Here is a 27895-nt window from a genome sequence, read left to right as displayed (position 1 = left end):
ATGTTATATGTGTACATACTGATGACATAAACATGTATTCAATCAATAAAACCTTTTGCCATCTAAAAGTATGTTTCGTAGGCAGGAAATAAATAAAAGCACAAGGGGTACTTTTAAAAACATTCGATTCAAGGTGAAATCTTTGCCATTGTGTTTCAGTGATATTTCACAGTCAGTCATGTCTCCTCTCTGGACGTACAAAATATTTCCTTCACATTTACTCGGAAATTGTGTGATTAAACTCCTGTTAACATCAAATACATTTCCACTGTGTGGCACACGCAATTCTTACTCATTCAAATCTGTTAGATGTTTCAGAGTTAGCAAACTCTGTCATTCCCATGCTGTAAATGTCCAACAATCCAAGAGTAAGCAGAAATGTCAGTCTAAAAGTTGTATTTTAGGCAAATTACCCAAGCTTGGTCTAAAATACAGGGAGTAGTGCAGCTTATAAACCTTTTTTTTGCCTACAAGGGAGAAACTACTGCTAATAAAAAAGGTGAACATGCTTGATATGTGAACTTTAGAAAAATAAGAAAACTAAAGTGCAAGCATGTATGAAAACAAAAAGCTAAAGGAACAAGCTTAGTGTGGAAAATACTAAAAGCATTGATTCCGTATTAAGATTTCATTTGAATATGCGTACTATGGAAGATTTGTGTCTTGTGGCCTGTCATGCGGCGCAATCACCTCAAGGCCTGACACATTTGTACACTTGTTTATGTACGCCTAATTCAACAAAGAAAAGTGAAAAGAATAAAAATGTTACTTTTTTTTTTTTTAAAAACATTTCAGTTTGCTTGGAGTTGATTCTGATTGTGACAAGATTGTCAATACATTCTCTTATCAAGCATCAAAATTATATTCAAGGCTATTGGTTTCCCTACAAAATCTGCATTTCAGATGGGAGCAGTCAATTAGCATTAAGAGGACCAAAATATATGGACTTGATTGGTTGAATACAGCATTAAATTGTAGTATAATATGAAAACAAAATGTGGCTAATTTTTCATCAACAATAAAATCTGCAGCGATCACACAGATCATAAGTAATGGCAGTGAAAAAATAAAATAAAACGATAAGTGTATATCAAAGATTCACAAAATGCCCAGCATTTGGAATATTCTAAGTACATACCAGAGCTCTTTGAAAGACTTAAAAAAGTGGAATATTGCTTTACTGAAAGCCATTAACGGAAAAACATGCAAGCATGGTCTTCAGAAACTGTTATAATACAACATATATATATATATATATAAATAAAATATAAAGTTAAAAAAAAATTCTAGTGATCAAAATTAAAATCATCGAGTCATATTTTCAGGCTAGTTCCACATATGGCCTTCATACTAGCCTAGGGCTGCACGTCATCGTATGAAGAATTTTTACAAAAATAAGAACCTTTAGCCTATCTTTTCTTTCAAAATGATTGAAGCTATGTATGCTCTGAATTGAATAGGGATTATCAACATGTACGGCATTGTAAGGCAGAAAGGGAATTTGGAATGACGCGTTATAAAATTTGCCGAAGCCACCAAAACAAAATGTGCTTTCAACGGTCACACCTAAACCCCCATTTCTGCACTTTAAAGCCATTACACCACCGACTGTAAGGTACAGACATAACAGGTGACATATTCACCAAACACATATTTGGTCCAAATTGTGTGATAACAATAAAGACGAGTGAATGAAAGTAAGCAGAACGATACAGATGTCATTCAAACAAGACATGCGCAAAACTCAAAGTAAATAATGATGACATCATAAAAGTATATTTGTCATTTGTGTTACTGAACCCTGAGCTAAATCAAAAATATTGTATAAATATATGTATTTAACAAGCTCATAGCAAAAATGTAACCAACTCAGATGACCAGAGTTATCCTCAAATTTAGCTTGAAGCACTAAAATGGCTTCAAGCGCGATAATTGTCACCGGTTAACTCGGGTGGAACTTTATGTAAATACGCCTCAATACTGTTGAAAACGCCCACTCTCGAGCCAAAAAGCAGATAACCATAAAAAAGGGAAACAAATATACATTTGAAACTCATTACTTTCCCAAATGTGTTCCTTTCATTGTCAAGGCTTGATTTCCCCTTGCTATAAACATGCACAGCCTTTTCAAAAATGCAGCTGAGAGAAAAAAAAAAAGAAAAAGACCCCGGCCTTTAGTAAGTGCCCTTCAAGTAATGTAATCGAAACAGCCGAAGTTGGGCTCCTGACAACCCCCTCAAAAAAGGTAATCAACATATAAGTAAAACTGCCATCATGTAGGATGCTACTTAAGAAAACCGTCTGACACAATGCTAACAATAGGTTAAGCCTGGTAAACATTTGTAATTAGTGAAATATAGTCCCTTTCCATTAAAAAAAATGCAACCACCTACACCAAGCATGCATAACATAACAACCTCTCACCAGGAGAGATGTTTCATGTTCCTCAACCATAACCTTAACTCTTTCAATTGTGTTTCTTGAAGAGTTCATGAATTGTGCTGTCATGATCATTGGGGCTGAAATCAGGGCAGACACCGTTAGTTATTTTGCTGTTGGCAGTGTCATGCGCATTGTGAAAAGAAAGGCTTGTCTTTGTTTGTTGATGCTGGCAGGTACCACTCAGGAGGCCAGGATTTTCAGGGTACAGGTATTCCTCTGCAAAGTCCATGTGGTCTTCCACAAAGCTCCTGAAACTCTCTGCAGATACCACAAGAGGGGGACAAAACAGAAACAGCAGAAAGCCTTAAAAATAAAAAATAAATACTCATTTGTGCTGAAAAGGCATTATTAATAACCAGTACATTAACAAAAGCTCAACAATGGTTTACTCCTCATTTTCCAATCATTGTGGGATGCTTTAATTTTAAATGCAAATTAAGTTCAAATGTTCTATCGTGTTTTGTAGATTTCTCACCAAATGTGATCTTTCCTGTGTCTTCACTGTCAATGGCAGCAAACAAGCAAGTGATACTGAGGTGAGTAACTCCCAAAGCGGTCTTCAGAATAACTGCCAACTCTGTCTCTGTGATAGCGCCATCCTCCTCAGCCTCAAACATCTTAAAAGTGACAGAATAAACAGTACATTACATAGTACGCTATGAATTGATGATTAATCACAAACTATTGTGGTCGCCGACTGGACTTGCTCTATGGCTCTGAGATTAAATGGGAGGTGATCATTAGGTGCCTTATTAAATTGAGTTGATTAAAAATACATTTTATTGTAAATAATGAATGGATTTGGGAAAACCTAATGAGGCCCACATTTATAGAGCTTACAAAGCTTTAAGATCGATATAATATCTGTAAATATAAATACGATTAAAGCTATTTCACCCAACCACATTATGTTTATTTTTTATGACCAATTTTAAAACCTTTACCGGTTTAAATTGCAGATTTTTTGCAAGCGTACAGGACAAAGCAAAGTTAAAACATTTGTGTGTTTTGCCCCCTCAAAGACAAAACAACAAAAACCTGTTGGCTTTTTAACATTTAAATCCAACTGTGTTCAGTAAATGAAAGTACAAAACCAAGAACACTATTCAAGTTGGTGTTAAGATTGGCTTGAATCTTAAAACAGAACTAATTTACCTTGAAGGCCAACTTCAGTGTTTCCAGACTTTTGGAAGGTCTGCAGACAACAGATAAGGCTATCACATATTCTCGGATATCCACGCTATTATCTTCATGCTAGAAAAGCAAGAGTAGCACAAATTAGGAAAGGTTAAGACAGTGACTAACACATTGCTTTGACATCACATTTACATTTTTGCAACGAAAATGCATTCTTTAACTTTACGACTTAAGACAGCAAACACTGACCTCATCAAAAAGGGAAAACATGTCTTGTAACATATCTGAAACGTGCACATCCAAGAACTGAGCAAAGTCTTCCAGGCAAAGCGTCTTTCCTTCCAGCTTCCTGGCTCTGTTCGCATAATCCTGCAGCACCTTTTCGGTGTTTTGGGGCTTAAGCCTGCAACAGGAAATTAATGATCATTAATATGTGCTCAAAAACATTAGAAATGCATTCAGCACAGAATTTCATGAGTCAGATAGTTGTAGAACTTCATGTTATAGCCTTACTTCGACTATTTTGAGTATTGCTTCTAAATTATTGACGACAACAGAGTCTATGCTAAGTTTCCTATCATGTGAGGTTTGAATGACCCACCCTAGTCTCCTGACAAGTTTGGAAAACTCCAACAGACAAGTTTCAACTGGCAGTCTCAACTGGCCTTCTGCCATGGCGAGCTGGCAGTCCTCAAAGGAGTAATCTGTGATGGGGACCGCAAGGGCTCTGTCACAGCGAAGACAATAGCATGACTATTAAGTATGAAATAATACACTGCAGTGCTTATGAATAAGAAAAAAAATAAAAATTAAGGCACAACATGTCACTTCTACAAACAAGGAAAATATAATCACATGACACTATGTATAAATGCAGTTTAAAAGTAGCTTGACGTAATCAAATTACATTACTTTAATATTATAGCACTTTAATCATATTACTTGTTTTTTGAACAGGTAAATAGTACCGTGATTGGCCTGGACTACATTTTCATAGTAACTCCCAACGCTGTTCAAAACTTACTTGGCCATGACATGCCTCACGTTGATAGCAAAGAGAGCAGGGTTCCTTTTCTCTTCCTCAGAGGGGGTGTAGATGGGAAGGAACTGCACAACAAGACTATGGTTTACTTGCCATTCAACTAAGAAGACTTTTATCCCCTACGATCTAGGATTGTATACACTACAGCATGACATACCTCTATTTCAAAGACATTGTGGAGCTGGCACAGTGTCAGCCACAAGATTTTAAACCTGGATGAAAAAGAAAATGAACATAATGAATAAAAATTATACAAAAGACTTGGTTTAGGTGTAGCTTCAGGGAAAACAAGCTTGTTGCTAGGGACCTGATTTTTTTGTAAATTGCTTAATTGTCAAAGAAATGTAGTAAAACATAGTATGAAAGGAAATCACTTACGCTCCAGGCCCTTGCCATGTCCATGTGATTGTATCCTTCGCAAGACAAAATAGACAATTAAATAAAACTGTATTTTCTATGCAAGATCATTTTAAAGTAGTTTTACAATTGGCTAGACAGTCAAATACTGAGAAATATCTGACAACACATACATTGTTTGATGCTTTGCCCAAAAATGGCCAGCAGGTGTCTCTGGGATAACATGTTTACTACATTATACTAACTCTTAACATTGACATAATTTCTATTTGCTCTCTTCTCAAGTTCTTACTTTGTAGCATACCTGTAGTATCCTCACTTGAAGATCATCAAACAAATGCAAATTGTATGCAAAGATAACCCTCACTTGAAGATCATCAAACAAATGCAAATTTTATGCAAAGATAATCCAAGTAAACTTAAAATGGTAATTTAAAGAAATACATGAAAAGAGGGACCTTGAAAAATTATTTTCTATCAAATCGTAATATTGAAGAAGGGAAAAATGAATATTTTTTTTCCACTCGTTCAGCCCTGGGACATATTTGTAACTGATATTTAAAGATTCTTACCAATTTATTTGGGTATCTCATCACAACCGGTTGCACTGGTACTGCTGGGATGAAGGCTCCTACAAGACCAAAATGAACACTCTAAAAGCTTATGGTTTTTACAAACCAAGCGAATACAATTTCTGACAAGATCTATGCTCACATTCAGGTGCATAGATACATCTGAAACGAGGATAAAGAAAATTATGACCAGTTTACCTGGTTTAAAGGTGATGAGGCAGGATCTATTTGTGCAGGTTCCCTCTGGAAAAATCATTATCTGCATGAAAAATGTAGACACAATGTAAATAAGTTTAAAGCTGGAACAGGTTGAAATGATCAGAAAAGGTAGAAATTGGAAGGGAGGGAAAAACAAAACTTTGCGCTAATTTCAAAGTAGAAAATGTGTCATTTTTGATAAGTGGGACGTTTTGGAAAACGTAGGCATAAGATGAACACTTTAAAGTTGGAATTGGTTGAATCGGTCAAAAAACTTTGAAATTTGAAGGGAAAAAACTAATTTTGTAATATTTTGTGCAAATTTTAAAGTTGAAAATGTGACATTTTTGAAATGTGGTAATTTTGCGGATGTTGAAAATCCTCCCCAATGTGAATTGAACGAGCTGAATGATGTGAATTGCAAATGGGAACGAAACGAACGTCAAGTGCCAACTTTTTGAGACACATTTACCTGTGGCCATTCCCCTCCAGAGTGGGCTCTGCGTTTGATCTCTTCCACGGTCTTCTTTCTTGAGTCCTGGTCTGATCGTGATACAAACACTGGCCTGATGTACTTTATCAAAGCTGGGGGCAAAGACAGATACACAGCTGAGAGAAAAAACAATTACAAAGGCTCGAGCAGCAGTCATTTAAAGTCAAAAGTCAAAGTCTGCTTTATTGTCAATTTCTTCTCATGCCAAGACACACAAAGAAATCGAAATTACGTTCCCACTATCCCACGGTGACAATATACATACAAGTAAACAACACAAAAAAAATAAAAACAAGAAGGCACAAACAATGAATAAATAAGAGTGATGAATAAATAATAAGTAAACAAATAACATAACAGACAATAATAAGATTTAGCGCTGCTCAATTAATCAAATTTTAATCATGATCACGATTTTGGGTCCAGATGATCTCAAAATTCATATAATTGAGGAAAAACGATTTGGTGTTTCCTTTCTGAGACGTGCATGCGCAACTCAACTGCTACGCCCCCGTGTGTGTAGAGTGGAGCTCCAGGCCATATTTAACAGGCAGTGTTGTACCTGAACTCATTCATATTTTGGATGAATGTGAACTGAACATATTACATATTACTGAACATATGAACATAGCATAACGATTTTGTGAACCTGCTCATTTTGGGGCAAATGAATGGCTCTGTCATCCTTATATAATATGTCATGTGGTGTTGACTGTTCAGGAAGTTGTATTGGAAAAGCGGCACAAGACCAAACTGGCTTAGGTCATGAGACTGTACACTGCGTTCTTGAGAAAAGGCTAATGGGACTAAGTGCATCCGTCATCAACAAATGTCTGCACAGTGAACGCCAAAGTGGCCAAATAGTGGTTTGGGGTGTTGCAATAAGGCTTTTGAAATTATTAATTATAGTTCTGAAGCACAATGTTGTGTCAATCCATTTTTGTGGTTGACTGGTCAGATAATCTATAGGTTTCAAATAATAAAAATCTGTAATAGTTACTCACTTCCCCACAAGGGTATATCCTTGCTTTCAGCTTTCATGACAATAGAAGCCATTGTCATCGTGACTGGGATGGCATCAAAATAAGAAGAGTGGGGTGCCAGAGTGAGAATGGGCGCTTCGGCAGGCAATGCCCTCTGCCCTTTAACAGTTATCCAATGAAAGCCACCTGCAAACCACATGACCCGCATGATGATCCTCAAAATGATGTCGACCAGTCTGAAACCAAGAGGATTTAGGTTAAAAGCCTGCATTGACTATAGATAGACAAATGTAGAAACATATGTATTAAACAAGTACATCATCATCATCATCAGTATATCATGAACAAGTACAACAAAAAAAGAAATTAATGTTAAATTAGGGATCATGGTCACCACTTACCAACAAAACAGTAACTGCCAATTTCTGCAAAGTTGTTTCCTCTTAAGGTGCATCCAGTAGGACACTCAGCAGTGTTTCTACATCATTTACAACAATTCTGAAATATGGCTTAAATTTAGCTGACGTCACGGGAGGTTACTCCTTTGCATGCATGACATAGAGCCATGTTGGCTAAGGGGGATCAGGGAGGGGGCATATCCACATATATATTAAAAAGAAACAAGAGAAAACCATTGGTACGATAATCTTTTTAGAATCAAATAATCATAACCCACTGAATCGTATTCTTTATAGAATCGTGAGGTGTCGAAAGATTCCAACCCCTAGTGAACAGCACTTCAAACATTCACACGCAGCAGGGCACCTACCGTCTCCAGAGGCACTGAGGTTCAACAGTAGTCTCAGAGCGTCCCGCTGAGGCCACAAACGCAAAAGGCCAAGCCAGCAGCATCATAAATGCAGCTATGAGAAGACGGATGGGAAACAGCGTGACTGTCATAACTGCCACCTATAAAAGAGAGAAAAAAAAGGGATGAATAAAACATTCAGCTCCTCTTCCTTTCGTTTTGCAGGGTTTATCCCCTACAATCTTGGCAGTCCTTTGGGTTCAGCCCTTTTGTCATCAGGGTGTCAAGGTGGGTGTCGTAACACTCAACGAACAGGTGGGGAAGTACCAGACTCTGAATCCTGTAACTCTGAAGGTGAGATAGTCTTGCTTTAGTAAGGTCCAAGGTGAGAGCAGTTGGTGCAGGCAAGACAAACAGCTTCTATCCATGTGGGTTTGATTTGCCTGCCACTGTACATACAGGTGCATTGGACATCAGCCATAGAAACTCTGATTTAAACTCTAAATGTTACTAAAACTAACTATGTTTTTTTTCCAAATATCCAAAGCATTTCTTTAGGAGCAACAAGCTTAGGCCCATCATGGAGGGATTATTTAGTCGTGACGTTCTTTCATGGTAGAAGTCATAAAACTGGTTTTGTGTGTTTGTTTTAGACACTTGTGCTGTTCAGTACAATCCTAAGACAGTGTCATTCAACTGGCTCGTTTATTTACATTATTTAAAAGTAGCAAAGAATACTGATAGCAACATTTAAGTAGCTAATGTTAGCCGGCTGGCTAGTAGTACTTGCACAGCTGACTGTTATGCATGCAAAAGGGCAAAATAAGCCAAAAATAAAAGTAGAGACAGCCTCGCCGCATTTTTCTTTTTTTACCACAAACTGTCATAGCAGTTCACGTATACAAATGGATATATGCGAGAGTTACCTTTGCTTTTTCCATGGGGGTGAATCTCAAGACATGTACAAAAGGGTTTCTAAACGGAGGCGCTTGGTCCATCTTCTTCCCATCACCCTCCATCGCACATTGTCTCCGAGTCCGTATCCTCATCCCAAAAACTAGTATTTGTCGAGGCTACTCTACGTATTAAAACACAAACGTGATAAGGAGTCAAAATAATATTTCCACGCGCAACGCAGTATTCACCCAATCTGTATCGTGCACGGTGGCTAATTAAGGCGACATTGCGTTGTTATTACTGCTATCTCCTTTTATCACGTACCATTGAGGGATAATGGTTAGCTCAAGGATTAGGCGGAGTTATTTGAAGAAGTCTTTATCTTTACGCCGAGAGACGCCTCCTTTCATAGTGCGGTGCGCAAAACAAACCGCTAGCTTGGGATGCTAACGGAGCCACGATTCCGCTGCCCTTATATTGCGCATGCGCATACAAAACTTCTCCATCCCGGATGGAAAAACAAAATAAAATATTTCGATAATCAAGTTACAACAAATAAAGCTTCTTTACGTATTTTCATTAATTAAATCACAAATGCAATAGAATAGAATAGAATAGAATGCAACGCAACACAATACAATACAATACAATACAATACAATGCAATGCAATGCAATGCAATGCAATGCAATGCAATGCAATTTTTTTTCATATTTCTTATGAATTATCTACCTTGTCGCTAGGATCACTGCTGAGTTGAGAAATCAGCCAACCAAAGAATGTTAAAAAAATAAAATAAAATTGGCTCATACAGTTTAGTTTGCGATCATATAATTTTTTTTCATATAATCCACACTTGGTGTGGAAAATCGACCGTACTGTTTGCCCCCCTTTTGCCCAAATAGTGATGGCTCAGCCATAGACTCGACAGCACACCATTTGTAAAGAATCCTTTGCTTCCCTCTCGTGGCAATAAACTCGCTTCGCATAAAGGGTTGTTGCACAGCCACAGTGCAATAAGGCAGGAATAGCATCCCCTTGTGGTAATTACAATTTTGTTTCTACACCATCCATCCATCCATCCATCCATCCATCCATCCATCCATCCATCCATCCATCCATCCATCCATCCATCCATCCATCCATCCATCCATCCATCCATCCATCCATCCATCCATCTTTGTCTATCTGTCTGTCTGTCTGTCAGTCCCTCTGTCTGGCTATTTAGCTCTAACAACTCTATCGAGCCAAAGGCAAGTGTGAGCACGTGTTTCAAAACAGTACAGTACTTAATGACATCAGTGTCACATAAAAATGGTGTAATTTACTCATACGTTCTCACCATCATAATGTATTCACACTTTTTTCTCATATTGCAAGTACACCAGGAACCAACTCTTCAACATACACACACAAACTACTCCCTTTCCGTTTTTGTCGAGCATGCAGTCAAAGTGTGCCGTAGGCTGACGTATGAGGTAGTGACATTTGCATTTGACAGGAATCGGACGTGTAATACTGCGTAGGCAGAGGATGGAGTGGTAGGAAAAAAAAAAAAAACAGCAGAATAGCTTTACCACATTCTACCTAGACCCCCACCCCCTCCGTTCAATCTCAAAGCTGAGGTGCTTAAATTAAAAAGGAAGAAATGCAATTTAAAGACATGGGGTAAACAATCACAAAACACTTGTTTCTGAGGGAGACACAATTTGCTGGTGCCTTGTCCAATTTCTTATGGCCTGGAGGGCTGCTACTGCACTTTAACACCTGGTTGTACGCCTCTGATTAAAATTGTAATGTCAGTGTTGAATCAATCCATATGACATTTTCGAAATACTCGAAGTATCAGGTCATTTTATACATAGAGCATTTTGTTTTTTTTATTGTTTTCATTGGGTAACAGCAAGGTAACTCACACTGTGTTTCAAGACTATGCCTTCCAACTGTTTTGTGGGGGAAAGGGAAGTTTCAATATCCTAGACAAGTATAAATATGTCACTATCATTGTTGTACCGATATTGTTTACGCTAAAGCTGCATGTAGGTGCACTGCAGAGAGCTTATAACGACACAATTAACAATTTTCATTGCTGCTTTGGCAATCATTATAGCAGATAGACCAATAAGGGGGTTTGTTTCTTTTAACTTGAAATGTCACAAAGACAAAACAAAATCGTGGACTTCAATTCCAATGACAGCGTCTGAACATTTGCTTGCAACTTGCCTTCAAAGTGCCTTCAAATATGTGAAGGCTATATATTTTAGGAAGGTCAAGGCTTTGGAATATTGAGTACAAAACACCCATAAACAAACACATACACATATTTAGTACATCAAATTATGTTTAACATATTTTGATTGGAACAGTCGAATAAAACAGTAGAATGAAACAAATTCTAATCTGATTCTGTGCTGCCATATAATAACAAAGAGAAAGGGAGAAAATTAAACTGTGAGAGGATGTCCAGATTTTCTAACCACTATCAAACCCGCATAACCCCCCAGGCCAAACATCTGAGGCCGAGTGACATACGGACCATTGTTTGCTTCGCGCCACAGTAATGTTTTACTAGCCCTTGCGCCCTTGTCAATCAATGGCCGCTGTGTTCCGAAACATATTCAACACACAGCGAAAACACGTTGGCTTGAGGAAATGGATTGTGCGCATGATTGGCAGGCGACCCGGTGGATGTGTCAATCAACTAAAGCTCTTTGTTTTTGCTCCTGTCCCCACTCCCCAGCCTAAAAGGCTACGGGATTTGCCATTGTCATTTTTGCTTTAGTAAACAATATGCTAACACATATACTGGGTACTGTATATTTCACTTTAAGTGCAATCTTGAATAACCTTTGTTATTTTGTTACATGTCTTACATCTTGTCATTCTACACTATTAAACAGAGGTGGGGGGATTCAAGTTATAAACGTTGGACTCAAGTTGACTCGAGCTACTGATTTTATGACTTGCTTGGCAAAATCTTCTCTGGCATTCATGTGACTCGACTTGGACTCGAATGCTATGACTTGACAATTCATTCTGTGTACACATTAATCTACTTTTTTTAAATAGAGCGCACCTTTTATCATTTAAATATTTGTTTTTTGGTGACATGCTGGGCATTTTGGCAAACCATGGGCATTTTCGTTTACACACTTCTGACGCACATGAAAATCTGGTGGCTGAAAACATGGAACTTTATACCTGCTGGAAGCAAGTCCAAGATACGGCATAGGTCATGGATAATCAACTGGCGGCCAAATACAAACCGGCAAACCATCCAATGCAACCCGCAACGGGATTCCAGAATTATAAGAATTAAAGAGGAAAATAGCTGTTTCAAGAAAAGCCTGACTCATAAATTTGGAACATGCTGAGAATGGCTGAGTAAGCAAAGTATCCCTCAAATGATGTTGAGTATCCATTGAGTATTAAAAAAAAACATTAAAGAATGACAGCTGTTGTATCCAATTTTCAGTATATTGTTGTTACACATAAACTATTATTACATGTTTACTTTCATTCATTAGAACCATCATACACTGTACTCCCACCACATACAGTATCTGTATACAGTTTGTGGCAGGAGTGAAATTCGTGTGATAAGTGACCGTTACTAAAACCTTTTGAACGGACGTTTGAAATCTGAGAGAACTGCCTGTCTCTTCGCTGGCATCAAATCTAAGCAGCCTTCTTTCTCTTTTCTTCTTGCCGTATCCCTGTCCTTTCTTCCTAAATCATCTGTCCAGGTGCTGTGCCATCTCCCTGTTAAGACATGAATCCGTGCACCATATACATCATTTGAAAGAGGAAACCACTTTTCAGATCATGTTTGGAAGACACCCTCCGTCATCCGCTGTGTTCCGGAGGGAGATGAAGGGGCTTCCGCTTGGGAAGCTACTTTTGTAACTAAAGCCGCATGTTGGGCAGGACACTGTCAGTTGTAAGACAGGAAAGATCTTTGTGGCAAACACAAGTGCTTGGCTGTCCTTGTGCATGCCCGTCTGTCTGCACTGCTTTGCTGGACTCGGGCACCTGTACAGATGTACAACTGCAGTAGTCCCCGGCCAACCAAAATACCCTACAAAAGCAGGCAATGTGTGAAGGGGGATTATCAAGGTCTTCGTGAAGTCCTGCTTACGGTCTTCCTCTCAGAGATCGTGTTTGACAATAACTTTCTGTCTGACACAAATGAAAGCCTGTTTAGAGGGGAGTCTAATATACTGAGAAATGTCACAATTTTTGTCTTACACATTGACTGCCCACCAAGCTTATTGAAAACGACTGAAATAAATAACATGAAAACGAAAATGCGTTTTAAACAGCAATCACTAATTGAAACTATCTTTTATGTTTGTAAAAGCAAACAAACACAATAATTATAGCGCAAATTTTATTTTCAGTTCTGCTAATTCATTTAATAGATGGATCTTTAGGGATGACTTTTTAATGTGTTTTCAGTATTTTCATATTACAGCACAGCCGAAGAAAAAAAAAACATGACTATTTGTGAGAACATTTGCAATATTTTCCTGTCTCAAGTGTTTGATAATCTGTGATGGAGGGGCGAAAAGCATGATAAGGCACAAGAACAACCTGTGTCTGTGTGAATAACAGACCATTCAAAAGTGACTGAGTATACAATCAAGTAGTCGCAATCATTAGAACTTCCTGTAACAATGCTCAGTTGATCCTGTGCCAGACTATCACGATACGTTTACTCTCTACAAGCATCATTGCAATTCCTGAAGTATGAAACAACACCAGCAACATCATAATGCGGCAGGTGTTATGTTTCATAATTTAGTAGGAGTAATCTATTATGCATATAATTCAGCTAAAATGCATCTCACTAAAAGGCCCAGAAATCACACAAGCCTGCACACAAGAATGAAGAAGTGGCCGTATTTCTGAATGGTTCACTCTGTTCTTATTTAGCTGTAGACATTGTACATGTACTGATATACATAACCACATATTTTGTCAGTAGGTGAAAGGCCGAGATCATATTTAAAAATTTATTTAAATCATTTTGGTACGTTTTTTTTTTTTTTCAAGGGAAATGTCTCCTCATCGTTTAACACTGCAGCATATGTCTTTTTTCCCTTTACATATATGTAGAATGATATTTACCCATACCGACATCCGAGATTTGAAGTTCTACAGTAATTATTTCATTCATGTAAATCTACACATTGAATGATGATAAACCAATCACTTTTGGTGCAGTCTGACCAAGTGCTGTACTGGATTGCAGTACAAGTAGTGATCAAATGGAGGCACTCTAGTGATGCTCTTTCAACCACTTGGGAAGACCATGCAGGACACTGATGTTGTGTGAGAGCATCTTTTGGCATTCAAGTGTGTGGTAGCCTCCAAGTTATAGAATGTGTGTTACCGCAATTAGAGAATTATGTTCACTACTGCACATATAGTAGTATGTTCACAACACATCATTTATCTTGTTGTGGTTGTAGAGGACATGCATTTTCAAACATACACGTCGTAGCTGTAGATGTGATCATAATATTCCCATCAGGTGCTTTTTAAAACTGAATCCTGTTCTTTTATTTAGAATGAACTTTTTGAAAAACAATAAAAGAGTAAAATGATCAACACTAAATATAAAGGGAACTAACCCAAAAACTAGCTTGTAATATTATATATAGTATATATATTTGGAAGATTGCTGTGTCCATATTGCAAAATGGACACAGCATTCTTAACATATCTTTGATTTTTTTTCTTTTAAATAAAATGTAAAATATTTGATCACATTCCATTGCGTACTATGCAAATCTCTTAGATTACAGTTGGATGTGTTGTTTTAACGATGCTGTAATAACTAAATATGAATATGGTTCCATGAATGCCAGACATCCCTGGATACTTACGACATAAATACTTCCTATCAATGTAATTTTTCACCTTTGTGTGCACCCGTTCCTATGGTCACGCCAAATGCGGCTGCACGTGCCTGCCCTGCTAATGTCAACCCTACTTGAGGTAAATAAACAAACATTTAAAAATATATATAATATTTTGTCATAATAACTATTTATGTGTTAAAAAATTCTTGTCGCGCCAATTTGGGCATTCTAGCGCAGAGACATGCCGCTCCCGTGACGCACCTGACAATTTGGTGACTGCCCTCTTCATAAAAAAAGGGTGCACCGTAATTTCAAGACTATGTGTGACTCCGCCTCTTCCTCATTTTGTCTGCGCCATGTGCCAGACTTGTGTCCAAAACGAAAATAAACTGTGCCCAGTGGCGGACACCAAGTGTTGGTATTTTCGGATACTTTATAATGAACTGCAGGAAGAGCTCCACGGGCGGATTATGTAAAGTTGGTCGGGTCGATAACAGATCAGTGCAGAGAAGTGGTCACTTGCCTCTTCTTCGTCTTTTTAAAGAGAAGACGAAGAACTAAATTTCGAGACATTCATTGAAAAAAAACAACTAACCAAAATATCAAACCTCTACTTCATTGAAATACACATATTGCCTCGGAAGTTTAACATTCCATGTTCTTAGCCATCAAAAGGCAAATCATATTTTGTGCTAACATTTTTTTTTTCAGCTAAAACCCATCTGTTGTACAGCCTGAACATTGTGTTAAAACTGTCACACCACAATGCTTGACATTGGTCTTGTGGTAGGAATAAAAACTGCAAATAAACAATGGCCCTACATGCTCCTATCAAACTCTTCCTTAAATCCCCTCTTTTAACGTGCTTTCATTCGGTGTCATTCTTCCTTCTATCTGGAAGGGACTTACAAGTCTCTGGCTGCGACATAGGGGATTTCATGTTGTCCATTTCTAACAGATTACACAAGGACACGAGACAAAGGGACAGACACTTGGCCTCTGCATTGATTTGCCTCCGTAAAGAGAAAGCGACAGGAAAAAGGGGAAAAGGAACGTGATCATTTTAGACATATGATACTGATGGTTCTATGGACTGAAAAAAAAAATACTAAATTGAGGAGTATAAAAAGGAATGAATTTCTTTCTACTTGGTGTTTATCGGCAGTCCAGGCCAGCATCTTTATTCTAAGAAGGGAAAATGCTAATCATCAATCTCAGGCTGTGTGCTACGTCTCTGTTTAATAGCTGATAGGGAGTCTCCACAGCCTGCTTTGCCTCTTTGTTTAAAATGACATATAATGGGACTCGGCCTTATCAGTGTCGCTGAGCCTTCTCCCTCTCCCTCATTCTCTCGTCCTCACTGGGTTTGTGGTCTATGGTAAAAGAATAAGGGGATGCAAGCCATGATTGATTTTGAGCCAGGGATAACTTAATCTATCAATTTAACATGACATGAATATGCAGCAGCGAGAGGGAGTGAAGCAGGGCAAGTCCAACCTCTTCAGCAATGACTACAAGCATGCAGAAAGATGTAGGGTGAAGTGTATGAGGTACACCTAAATCTTGATTTTACGCGGACTTTGGTGTCCAGAATTTGGGAGGAGAGTTAAATTATTTTACATAGTCTATCAGCACACACATTGTCCACATGTTCCAATGGCTTTAAAACATATTTTGGCCTTTGCTTATTTTAAACACATCAGCTATCTCATCTAACTTTTGGCCTTTGCTTTTTTTGAACTCATCAGGTATCTTATCTAACTTTTATTTACCTTGTGGAATAATTACTTTTCTATTTTATTTTGTTAGTTAGGTTACAGATTTCATCATTCCATATATTGAGTGGTCAATTGTACTCGTATGCAACAAAACATGGTTCCTTCTTCAATAAAGTTAAGGTTTAGGTAGGGTCTACAGCAGCTTTTTCTTCTGCAGACAAGGGATGTCTTTAATATTGTCGAATGTAGGCATGTGTTTTTTGAGACGTTTTTTGGGGATTAGGGCTTTATAAATAATTTTGACTTTTTTCCTTTTTTTAAGTTTGCAAACACGAGTGGCCTCAAGAGTGGTTAAGCGATAAACAAATAATCTTGCAAGATATTTCATGGCCGTCGTGTATTTAAAGATTGGTGGTGTTTATTATGGTTTCGGGTCAGCTGCTTGTCTGTCACATGATCAGGGAGGAAGAAAAACATTAACATGGAACACGGGCTGGAGCAGATGAAAGCTCTTGGCCTGACTGTCAGTGCTCTGAGGTGATGAGAGATGTCATTACTTATTCATGAGCTCTAAATGCAGTGCTGGGGAGATGGGCATGGCTGACCAGGAATCATGAGGGGCTGAATTATGTGCTGTTGGTGGTGGTGAGGTGGGGTGGGGGTTTATTAGATGATAAAAATGTGATTGAATCAAACCCACATCAGCTGTGGTGTGAATTTGATCTATCAGGCAAAATAAGATAAAGGTTAAAAAAAATAATATTTGTAAGACATACTAAACTCATCAACAGATGTTCACATCAAATTACCTAGTCGGATATTTTCAACTTTACAACCTAATTGACAAGATCTAAAAGACACCTGAATGTTTACTCAAGAAAAAAAAAAGTAGTTTTATAATGTTCATTTTGGCTCAACGGAACAATATCGCTTACATTTGTATTTTAGTCTCTTTCATTGACACCTGTTCATATTTTCTCCTGACACTTGGTGTGAACTCTTCACATTGTCTGCTCTATGAGTTGAGTTACACTGGAATGCTTTGACAAATTATTCGGTGAGCCATATATTCAGCTATCCGGTGACTCAGTTTCCCGCTGAATATGGGCCTTGTGCGCTCAGAGATGTGTACGCAGCTGAGGGAGCTTTTGTTTCAAAGCGGCTGGAAGGGATCTCTCATCAGCGGAGGGAGCACAAGTTAATGGATGAGTATTATGACTTGTGTCACAAAGCCAAGGTACATCGTACACAACACGTGTGCACACATTTAGCAGATGACTTGACCTATACATGCAGTACAGGAGAATTTTGAAAACTCCAGTGGGGCAAGTTTGGCTGCAAATGACTATTGTTACTAAAGTCATAATTTTTTTTTAAAAAAGAGCTTGTTTCCCTCCTTAGGGCAATGGGATTTTAAATGCTGTCAGCCACGGAAGGAAATGTGATCAGAGACGTTACACAGCACAGGACTTTAAAGTCAATATCATGTAACTCTTTCCTTTTGATAGAGGCTGGTGTAAAAAATGTGCAAAACTAGAGTCCATGCACGGGAAAACATCACCACACTATTAACAACTTCTAGCTTGTCACGGATAAGGAAATATTAATGCTTATATAACCTGTACCATATATATTCTATTTAAATATACAGTGGGGAAGAAGTTGAATTGTCCCCCTCTGACTCTTTTTTCCCAGTCCTTATCTGCATTTGCAGGTTTCCCAGATCCATCAATGTTTATGAAACCGGGGCCAGTGTAATTCTACCACATTTATCCAACTGGAACACATACACCAACATGCACATCAAAATGCATCAACACACACGTACACTTGCGTGACTTTTCCATTATGCCGTGAATATCTCCTGCATGAGGCTTATTTTTAATATCCAGATGCCCAGACAAAAATCTTGAATTATTTTTAGAGGAAAAATTTCAAATGTTTTATAGTAGATAAAGTTGATAGGGCAAGAAGGAGGTTCTTTACTGGGCGTCACAGAAAGATAACTCGGCTTTATTAATGACCTGACACTAGAACAGCCTAAAGTAATTAGGCTTTTTCCTGTCTCTTTCTCTACTCTCCTCTCTCCCATTTCCCACCTCGATATATGGGTGAGCAAATTTGGGCGATAGTTTGATAAGCAAGGGGAACACCGGCAAAGAGCAGAATGAATGAGTGCAAGGAAAAGAGGGATACCACTGATGTTATCAAAGTTCATTTGATTTGTGGCTGAGAAAGCAAGGTGCCTATCGGTTGCATTCACCTGTGAATGCTTAATTAGAGTGCACATGCAAATTGGCGAGCCATTAATAACCTTGGATGAACTAATTCCTCTGTTCGGTTTTTCAGTGACACGCTATCCCGCTCGTAACTTATTGGGCTACTTTCTTGAGACAAACGTAAGGTGGGAGGAGAAACAATCTGTTTATGTAATTGTTTGTAATTTTGTTGCCACAATGGCAACCAAGTCAAACCTAAACCTAAATGAAAAAAACACAATGTCATGGAACTACACTGGCCACTGTTGTTTTCCTTCATAAGGATTTGTAGCAACCACATAGTAAACATGACATACATAATATGTTGTGTGACTTTGTAACTGCGACGGTAAAAGAGGGCCCATGCAACAGATAAATAAGAATAACAAATGATAAAATCATCAGCCTTAATCTATATCATCCAATTATCTCCGAAAGACACACTATGCCTGTCGAGCGACAATCGCTTTTAAACACCCATTTTTCATTCGATCCATTAGCGGAAGCATCTGCAATCTCTCTCAGAGCAGCTGTAGTCCGGTGACGGCAAAGCCGGACATGCATTAATACATGTTGGTCGGTATGTTAACTATTTAAATGTGATGTCATCCATCCTCTGAGTAGTCAGTCAGAAACTAAACATAATTTGCGTGTTAAGAGTTAATTTCTTGATTATTTGAAATTACGTGGTAATCAATTGTCAAATTGTATTTTAAACATTAGCTGTCCTGTGTGTCAATACTAATTGGGCTCATAACTTGTGAGTTTGTGTGTGCATGTGCGTGCGCGCATTCATTAGACAGGACACCACCAGACCACCATAGTTGCAGGAAGCCAGTTCAGATAGTTCTTATATCAAACTACATCAAAGAAATGAATAAGATAATCATCATCTCCAAATCAAAAGATGAATGTGTGATCTGATATACTTAAAAAATTGGAATGGGCAACTCTCTGTGTTACAAGTGTGTACGAATGAAGACACCCTGCTGACTCTCGCTCTCACTCACAGATCAACAGTAAGGTATCGTATCTTAAAGCTGATGGAAAAAAGAAAGTCTACATATTTTTGTCACGCATTGTAATTCATAGCTGAAATTCCACCTGTTTCTGAGCCTTAAACCTATTAAATATTAAATATTCCTAAATACATTACTGTATTACAAATTATTAAATAATAATAATAATAATAATAATAATGTAAAAAACTGATGCGGTAGAGAAAAAACTGACTTTACAGAAGCAATCATGAAGCACAAACAACATGAAGTTTTCCAGAGAAGTGCTTGACATCTTCCCTTTGGCCTAAAATGATGACCACTTCTTTGTAGCAGCAGCAGTAGCATATAGATCTCCCAGTGTATAGATCATAATATAGAATTCTATAGCCAATTCACAGTGAGGCAAGCTGCCAAATATTGAAACACAACAGACTCCCACACACTTTACTTTGTTCACTGGACTTGTTCCCCGTTGCACATTGAGTTACTTCATAATTAAATGTGCCCGGTAGCAAAAGCTTCCTCAATCTATCTTCTCACATTAATGCGAAACACAGGTATTGACTGAACGGTTGATGAAGGTATTTTTCCTTATTTCTTTGAAGCATGTCAATATGCATTACTCTGGATGTCTAGATACTATAATGTTACCTCTTGGTACTGTACAAGGCTATTTATCAGTCAAATTTGTGTTAAGGGGATCTGGGCGCTTCCGAGCGAATGAGTGTTTTATAGATAAATGTGGACTTATTCAGATGTCACAATCCAGCTCTTTTGTTCTAGTTTTTGTTTTTCTTATTCATTTTGTTTGCTGTGTTATTGGGATTTTTTTTCTAAAACTTTAGGTGACAATTGCCTCACTTAATCTCTCAAGGCAGATTAAGTCTTCTTCACTTGCTACAGTGATTGATGTGTGATTTAAGACGTGATTCAAAATGTGGTACAACAGATTAGCACTTTGTGTGTGTTAGGCCGACACCGTGTTTTACAGCCCTTACAACGACAGATATGGAGTTGAAATGCAAAACTAGTGGGCTCGAGTGTGTGTTTCTGTGCATCTGCAAGTGTGTGGTTGTGAGAGATTGGCCTTGGGTTGTCATGATGTCCAACATGAGTGTTGTACAAGCTCCAGAAAACCATGTTGCTTCTAGTCTACATCTTCCGTGCATTTGTTCTGCTGTTACTAGGTTTCCTCTTGTGGTACAAAACCAGCACTTTCCTCCTCTGGGTAGCTTTCTGGCATATCCCCTCATCTTCGTTCCTGACTTTTGTGTGTTTGTTGTTCCTTGGTTTCTTGTCCGTCCGTTTATTTGTGTGATTCTTTTTGTTTTAATTATGACAACATTCTGTTGAAATGTAGAATGTACAAAAAAGTAGAAAGGCATAGTACTGAACAACTACAGAATTTTAACAATGTAATTATGGTTTAAAATCAAACATAGGGATGCTATCAATTCTGAATCAATTCCACAACATGATCCCAACAAAAATCTCTACTATGGTACTGGAACTACATGTATCATTATTGTTGTTGTATTTTATTTGGATTACTGTGCGCTTGTGTGATCAATTTGACTTGTAACTTCTTGCCATAATATACTCTATATTACATCGACCCCTTGATCTATTGGAATGGCTTGTTTTCGATCTATCCTCAATTTACTGTCTACAAAGCCTGAAGTCTCTCTCTCTCTCTCTCTCTCTCTCTTGCTCACTCTCTCACACACAAACAGACAAAGGGACCATTATAAAATGCCAATTCATATTTCATATGTGCCTGTTTGAATCTGTTTGGGCCACAAAGTTACAAATGGTGGTGACGTGGTTAAAGTATTTATGCTTTGCTACCCAACAGTCTATCCATTAGTAATACGGCAGCGTGAAAGGGAACATATTCTTTGTCTTCATATATTCCATTTGTTGTCAGGATGGATTCACTCTTTCAGTTAGATACCATATGGGGATAACAACAGCTATCGTGAGTGTGTGTGGGTGTGCATGTGTGTGTGTTTGTGTGCATATTTTGGTAGACTGTGCGCTCAGTGTAAAAATGGGCATAACATCATTTCCGTGCCAGTGCAGGTCTGGAGTGTTTGGGGCCATGTTGCTAATTGTTAGCAAATCTGGGCGTGCCAGTGCATGAAGCAGCCTTGCCCCCAATGTATTTGCCAATTTGGTGACAGAAAGTAGTTGGCGTTTGGCGTTAAAGCAGGCACATGTCATTTTCATGCAGGGGCAATGGTTTAGTTCAGCATGTTTGTGAATTTGGGAGATGCATTTCTGCCTCGCCCACTAGCGCATCTGCAAATTTGGTGAAAAACAGTAGATCATATAATTGACTGGGGTAAAAAAAAGCAGGTCTACTTCCAGGCACAGTGAAGGGCATCTTGGTATACTTTGAGAAATGTAAAATGTATAACAGACACCAATCAAACATACAATTAGAGTTATACATTGCACATTGTTTTCCGATAACTTCTTTGTTTCCACACATGCTATTGTCACTGCATAATTTACTAAGATCATATGTTTATGTATTTCAAGCATTACAAAGAGTGCAAGAAAATTCAGTCCACTTCATTCCAGTCAATTTTGTCATTAAATAAAATTGGCTTGCAGGCTACACAAATTTATAGCAAGTATTTTTTGTAACAACAAATCTATTTGTTAAGCCACTTGAGCAAACATTTAACATAACCACAATGGTAGCAGTCAGGCTAACATCATGTAAACAAGGAGAACCTGATGCCGCATTAGAGTAAATGACAGTTAAAACTAAGTCTTGCAGTGCTTGGAGCAATATGCCAAGTCGCAGGCAACGAAACAAAAGTGGTGATGTTTACAGTCGTGTGACAATGAACCATGCCAGGGAGAAAGGTAAGAATTAATAGTTACAAATTGAAATCCTACTTGGAACGCATGTTTACCTCTGGTTAAATGCATATTAGATGAATGGGTTAGAACTTCAAAACACAAGTAAATATTTTTTTTTTAAGCAACTCCGAGGTGCACAAGGGCATATTGTAATCACAACATGCTGGAACATAAGTCAGAAGTCTTTCAGAATTTATATAACATGGAAGCAACATTATTTGGCATGTAAGTGAAGGAGAGGATTTGCATGGAATATAAATAACTAATAAGAGCACAACACAAGTTTTTTATGACTGCAGACACCAATCAAGATTAATTATTTCTATTGTTAATTTTTTATTGTCTCAACACACAACGGAGAAAATGCATTAGTCACTTAGCATCTTTTTAATTTTTCATGGCAAGCTGCTTGGGAGGGAAAAAAAGAACACTGTAGTGACCAAAGAAATGACAACAAAAGATGCAGTGGCAAACAACTGCAAATAAGCATCACACAGACACAGATCGCTGCCTCTTAATCTTCTAATTAATCTTCTTTTTTTTTTTTTTTTTTAAAAGACTGATGGTATTCTCAAAAAAGTCATGAATGCTAATCCCATAATAAAGCCATTGTGACATTTTTTAAAATCAGGCAGTTACACTCAATAGGTAGAGCATTTCTAAATACTTAGGAGTATTATCATTTTTAATAACCTTGTCAGAAGCCATTCATTCAAAGCTTTTTTGATCCTCTGTGACCTTTTAAAATTCTGCACATAATATTACCATGCTAACTGTGTGCGACACGGCCCATGCATATTAAAAGCATACATTTTAGTGTCAAGCTATGATGATGATTTGTCTGAAAATATGCTCAATTAGCTATTAATCCTTTACCTCTGTGCAATTATCATTCTTTATGGAGGAGGGGCTGCCAGGATTCTGGTTAACAGTTTGGTTTCAAAGGTTGCAGAGGTTTTGAATGTGATCAATAATACAGGCTTTAATGAGGCGCAACGGGCCCCCAACTGAGATGATTTCATCCAAAATGCATTAATTTCTTGTTTTATTAATCTGCTACCACAAGCTGAGATGTTCAAAGCTGCAGGAAGGCCAATAACCTGTGGTGCTGATAAGTGAATGGGAAAGAGGTAGGGATTCTGCGTGTATCTTTCAACACTTCTCCAGGAATCATGGAAAACTGTCCATAACTGGAACGTTATTAGAGTTGGCACAATCTGAATTTAAATCCATGCATGATTTTTTATTTGTTTACACTTTATAGCGATTAATTTAAATTTACAATTCTGTGACCATTAACAATTGTTATTAAAAATTGAATTTAAGGATCTGTATAAGGCGTAGTTCCTTATGAAGTGCTTAAAATTACATGGCACGCACGCACACACACACACACACACACACACACACACACACACACACACACACACACACACACACACACACACACACACACACACACACACACACACACACACACACACACACACACACACACACACACACGCGCGCACACACACACACACACGCACACACAGTTGTGATGTCTATTCTCATTCATTTATAGTACCTTCTGTGGCCAAGAGATGATACAAAGGTCACGGAGTGTCATGTTTTTTAAGAAGACCTTTTTTTAAGGTGCTTGTCAGTTGACTGAAAAGAAAACCCTGAATCAAATCTGTGTGGATGTTGAAACCAGGGAGGATGAGGGTTAAAAGGTTGGGTTATTGAACCAAGGGAATAAAGTATAACGTACTATAGGAATGATAAGATAAAGGTGAGGAAAGCAAAAGATTGTTGAATTACAGATATACTACTTTAGATAATCTAAATTGTCATAAGCAGGCTCAAAGATACATTTGCTTGTATACATGCGCGTGTAGTTGGGAAAGACATAATATTATATGGTGATTAACTGTTCAGTCAATTTTCTACATAGAATATTGTGAGAATATTTTGAAAATGTTACTCAAAATACTTAAGCGATGCATTTTATCCACCCATTCATACGTTTGGCCTTCTGTGCCCTTTGGTGAGATCCTATTTTTTCCTTAACGACACCCTTCTCCATGCTCCCAGACCTACCCTGACTCCATTTGCATTCATTTTCATGATTGCCCCATGCCTGTCTCACTCTCCCCGCATTGCCCTCCTATTACCTGCCTGTCCATTCAGCTCTACATCAGTCCACAGACAGAATTCACAATATTCGCCTCCTTTTGAAAACCACAGGCATGGTTGAGGGGAGCTGTAGTAGAAATCATTCAAGTGTGCTCGTTCACTTTTTTTAGGGGCTTGTCGTTTCACAACTACCTTTTTCAACAGTGCTGTCGGATAAGAGAATTAATAGGCATCACCTCAGTGCTCTTCCGAAACCACGTGTTTGTGCAGCCTTTGGAAATAGTAATTGAAATTCATTTTTTTCTGAAAGGAAGTATGTATTTTAAAACAGATTTTCTGGTGAAGAGCATATCAGTCACTGTTATAGAAATCGAGACAATGAGAAGTTTCAAATGGAGACACAGAGACAGTTAGAGATCTACGCCATCATTTTGTAGCATCAAAAGAAATTCAACACACGTTATCCTCCAAACATTTTTGACCACAAACAGCCAAATCACTGTCACACTTGCATTTTTGTTTCATGAGCATTTCCAGTCAAGATCAGAATAACACACAACGACTGAAGGAGTCTTAAAACACCAATGCAATGTTGTACAGAGCAACTGTTCTGGAAAAAAAAGATCCACCTTAATGCATGACCATGTAGAGCGGAACAGAACCTCCCCCTACCCCAAAAAAACATTTTCTTTTCTTTTTGAAATGAGTGATGATTTTTTCAAGACTCAACAGCAGACCGTTAATAAGAATAAGACAAATCAGATAGTTGGCATCAGGTCAAAAACCTTGTACCTCAAAAACTGACACTTTACCGTAGCTCCCCAAAATGGAAAAATTAGCATTGCATCGTTAAAGAGAGCAAGCCATTTTCCATACTTGGTCAATAATTTGCAAAGAATTGCACCCACACTTGTGGAGTGAACAGTACATTTTTGACAATACGTACGTATATGTGACTTATGAGGGTTTGGCCCGGCCCCAGTTATATTTTTTACCAACAGTTTAATATATATATATATACACACACACAATGTTGTGAGGTAAAATCATTGTCATTACAATATTCATGAGGTTCATTCCATTCCTCCCCACCCCCTTTTCGCCTTTCCTCCTTCTCTCTTGAATGCCAGAGGTGACAGTGGGAGACTTTCTTTTCTCTTCTCCACTGAAAAGGTTAATGCGCATGCCTCATATCAACCAGCACGATTATATCCTTGGCCCATATATTAAATACAATGGTTGATACTCAAAAAGTGACGTGTCCAAAACAATTTAATTCCAATTGATCATTTTAGAGAGAACAGCATCGCAATATAACAACAAATCTCACTTGTATACATTTTCAGGTTTCATGATTTCCATGAGATAATTAGGCTATGACAGTTGTAATCCCAGGGAGGAACCAATATTTGGTTATTTTGACTGCATGACTTTTTCTTGAAGATTCTTACTGTTCCTGTACAGCAGCATTGATAAATTTGTTCAAGGGATGGGTGAGTACCGATACCAGGTATCGTATGGGTGCCGATATTTTATGATATCTGTACTCACAAAGGCGGCCAATACCAGTATTGGCTTGGGCTTGCATCTGTCTTACAATTTGGAACTATAAATTAAAAGAACTGAATTTTGCCATTAATTTCATGCATTTTTAAGGAAGCTATTTGGGGTATTAAGACTTTCTTTAAAATTATTATAAAATTGTCATGGGGGTTATGTATCAAAAGTAGGTTACTCGTTGTATCAGTTCTTTGTATCGGTATTGGTGACTACTCAAGTATTGCGTATTTGTACTGCTTTCGGTCTGAAAAAATAAGTGATATGGAACATCCCCAATTATTTCACTGCCTATCAATGTTGGAAATATGATGAGCAGTCGTGTGTCCACAGTGTACAAGCATCCCTCACACGTCTCACATTCTTCCACAGTACATGTGTCTCACTCTTGCGCTCTCACAGTTTCTCCTTATCGCTGGCTTTCTAACAAATAAAAGGACAACAAGCAAGAACATCTGCTGGACAGACACAAACATGCCCGCGCACGCCTTCACCCTGGCGCCTCTGCTGCAGCATCTCCACACCACAAACAAGCGTGCGGTTGTTATCGCTTCTTGCCATGCTCGCAGAGTAAAGTTTAAGCTGATTCAGTGACAACTCAAACTGAGCCACCCCAGCATTTTCTTACAGCAAGGCCTCCTAATCTGCCAGCCTGGTGTGGCAATGGAAAGTGGTCTGCATCCTAATGCAACAGAGGAGAGAGACTCGAAACAGCACAATTAAAAAGATACGGTTGTGTTTACACACTGGCCTGTGTAAGTGCTGAATAAGAGACATAAACAGCTTTGCCGCAGCCAGTGTAAGTGGCCTGCTACGCCTGCTGAATATCAGAAGTGTTACTGTAGCTTTGTAGCGCTGCCCACAATAAACCTTGTGTTGTTTGAAAAGCCGGCATTAGACAGCAACAACTGGCATCGGAGAAGTGAAACGATTTGATTTTGTCTAATCTGGTTGAGGGGGGAAATAATCCCTCCATGCACTGTGATCGCTTGGATGTGCTTGCTTCTGTGTTTATGCAAGTTTGTGTATGTGTGCTGATGTGGGATTGCTTGCCAGATATTTGTTTGCATCCGAGACAGAGGTTTGGACGCTTAATTCTACGCTTTTGGTCCTTTGTGTAAAATTGTCGATATGACCATTTCCATTAAAGTTGCCATAGTTGTTGCACATTGTACGTACAATGACAGGAGAGTGATCTGGCGCTCCAAATCCATTCTACCCTCACAATTTTGCTCACGTCCTTGTGGACCCATCTGAGCTCCATTGTAAATGGCACTGGTTATATGACGAGTTCAGATGTAAATCCTCATATTCTCTCTGATATCTCTCTGGCATCCTGTTGTCTCGATCTCTGATCACTTATCTTCTGGGAAGTGTTGCACTGAGCCAGAAACAACAGCCATATTAGCTTTTTGTATGTATTCCCCCAAAGAGCAACAATGGACTGTGTCAGGCTGATTGGTTCCCCCAGCGATTCTCAGGGAAGGATTTGAAAATTGAAAAACAAAACAAAAACAAACAAAAAAACTTTGGTTCACACAAGGCTGTTCAATTGCTTGCTGCCATTATAGTTCCTCTTTGATCGTGCGCTCGAAGTAAACTAATCTCACAAGCGTTCATTCATTATAATC

At 38.2% G+C, this 27895-nt stretch overlaps 1 protein-coding gene across 2 annotated transcripts; it reads right to left on the bottom strand.

The window, feature by feature from the left end:
* Nucleotides 1-1373: 1373 nt before the first annotated feature.
* LOC119135920 (lysophosphatidylcholine acyltransferase 1) lies at nt 1374-9342 on the bottom strand. Of its 2 annotated transcripts, none has more exons than XM_037273929.1 (15): nt 9194-9342; nt 8899-9050; nt 7994-8133; nt 7246-7460; nt 6221-6333; nt 5749-5809; nt 5551-5609; nt 5000-5034; nt 4779-4833; nt 4604-4686; nt 4181-4306; nt 3829-3982; nt 3598-3696; nt 2918-3059; nt 1374-2700 (listed from the first exon to the last, which is right to left on the bottom strand). In XM_037273929.1, exons 2-15 carry the CDS (start codon nt 9019-9021, stop codon nt 2468-2470), a joined length of 1638 nt encoding a protein of 545 aa, XP_037129824.1. In that variant the 5' UTR covers nt 9022-9050; nt 9194-9342; the 3' UTR covers nt 1374-2467. The 2 variants fall into 2 exon arrangements, with proteins under 2 accessions (XP_037129824.1, XP_037129823.1); XM_037273928.1 differs by having other exon boundaries at nt 8899-9045.
* Between the last annotated feature and the right edge of the window lie 18553 nt (nt 9343-27895).

Source organism: Syngnathus acus, chromosome 16 (genome assembly GCF_901709675.1).
Source record: "Syngnathus acus chromosome 16, fSynAcu1.2, whole genome shotgun sequence".
NCBI lineage: Eukaryota > Metazoa > Chordata > Actinopteri > Syngnathiformes > Syngnathidae > Syngnathus > Syngnathus acus.
The sequence above is the reverse complement of the archived record's forward strand: the minus strand, read 5'-3'. Positions and strand labels throughout refer to the sequence as shown.

Excerpts from the sequence above, each read along its gene's own strand:
- LOC119135920 (XM_037273928.1), bottom strand. Across the intron at positions 8,134-8,898 it reads CCCCCATGGAAAAAGCAAAG|GTGGCAGTTATGACAGTCAC; the intron begins GTAACTCTCGCA and ends TCTCTTTTATAG. Across the intron at positions 4,307-4,603 it reads GTGAGGCATGTCATGGCCAA|AGCCCTTGCGGTCCCCATCA; the intron begins GTAAGTTTTGAA and ends TCGCTGTGACAG.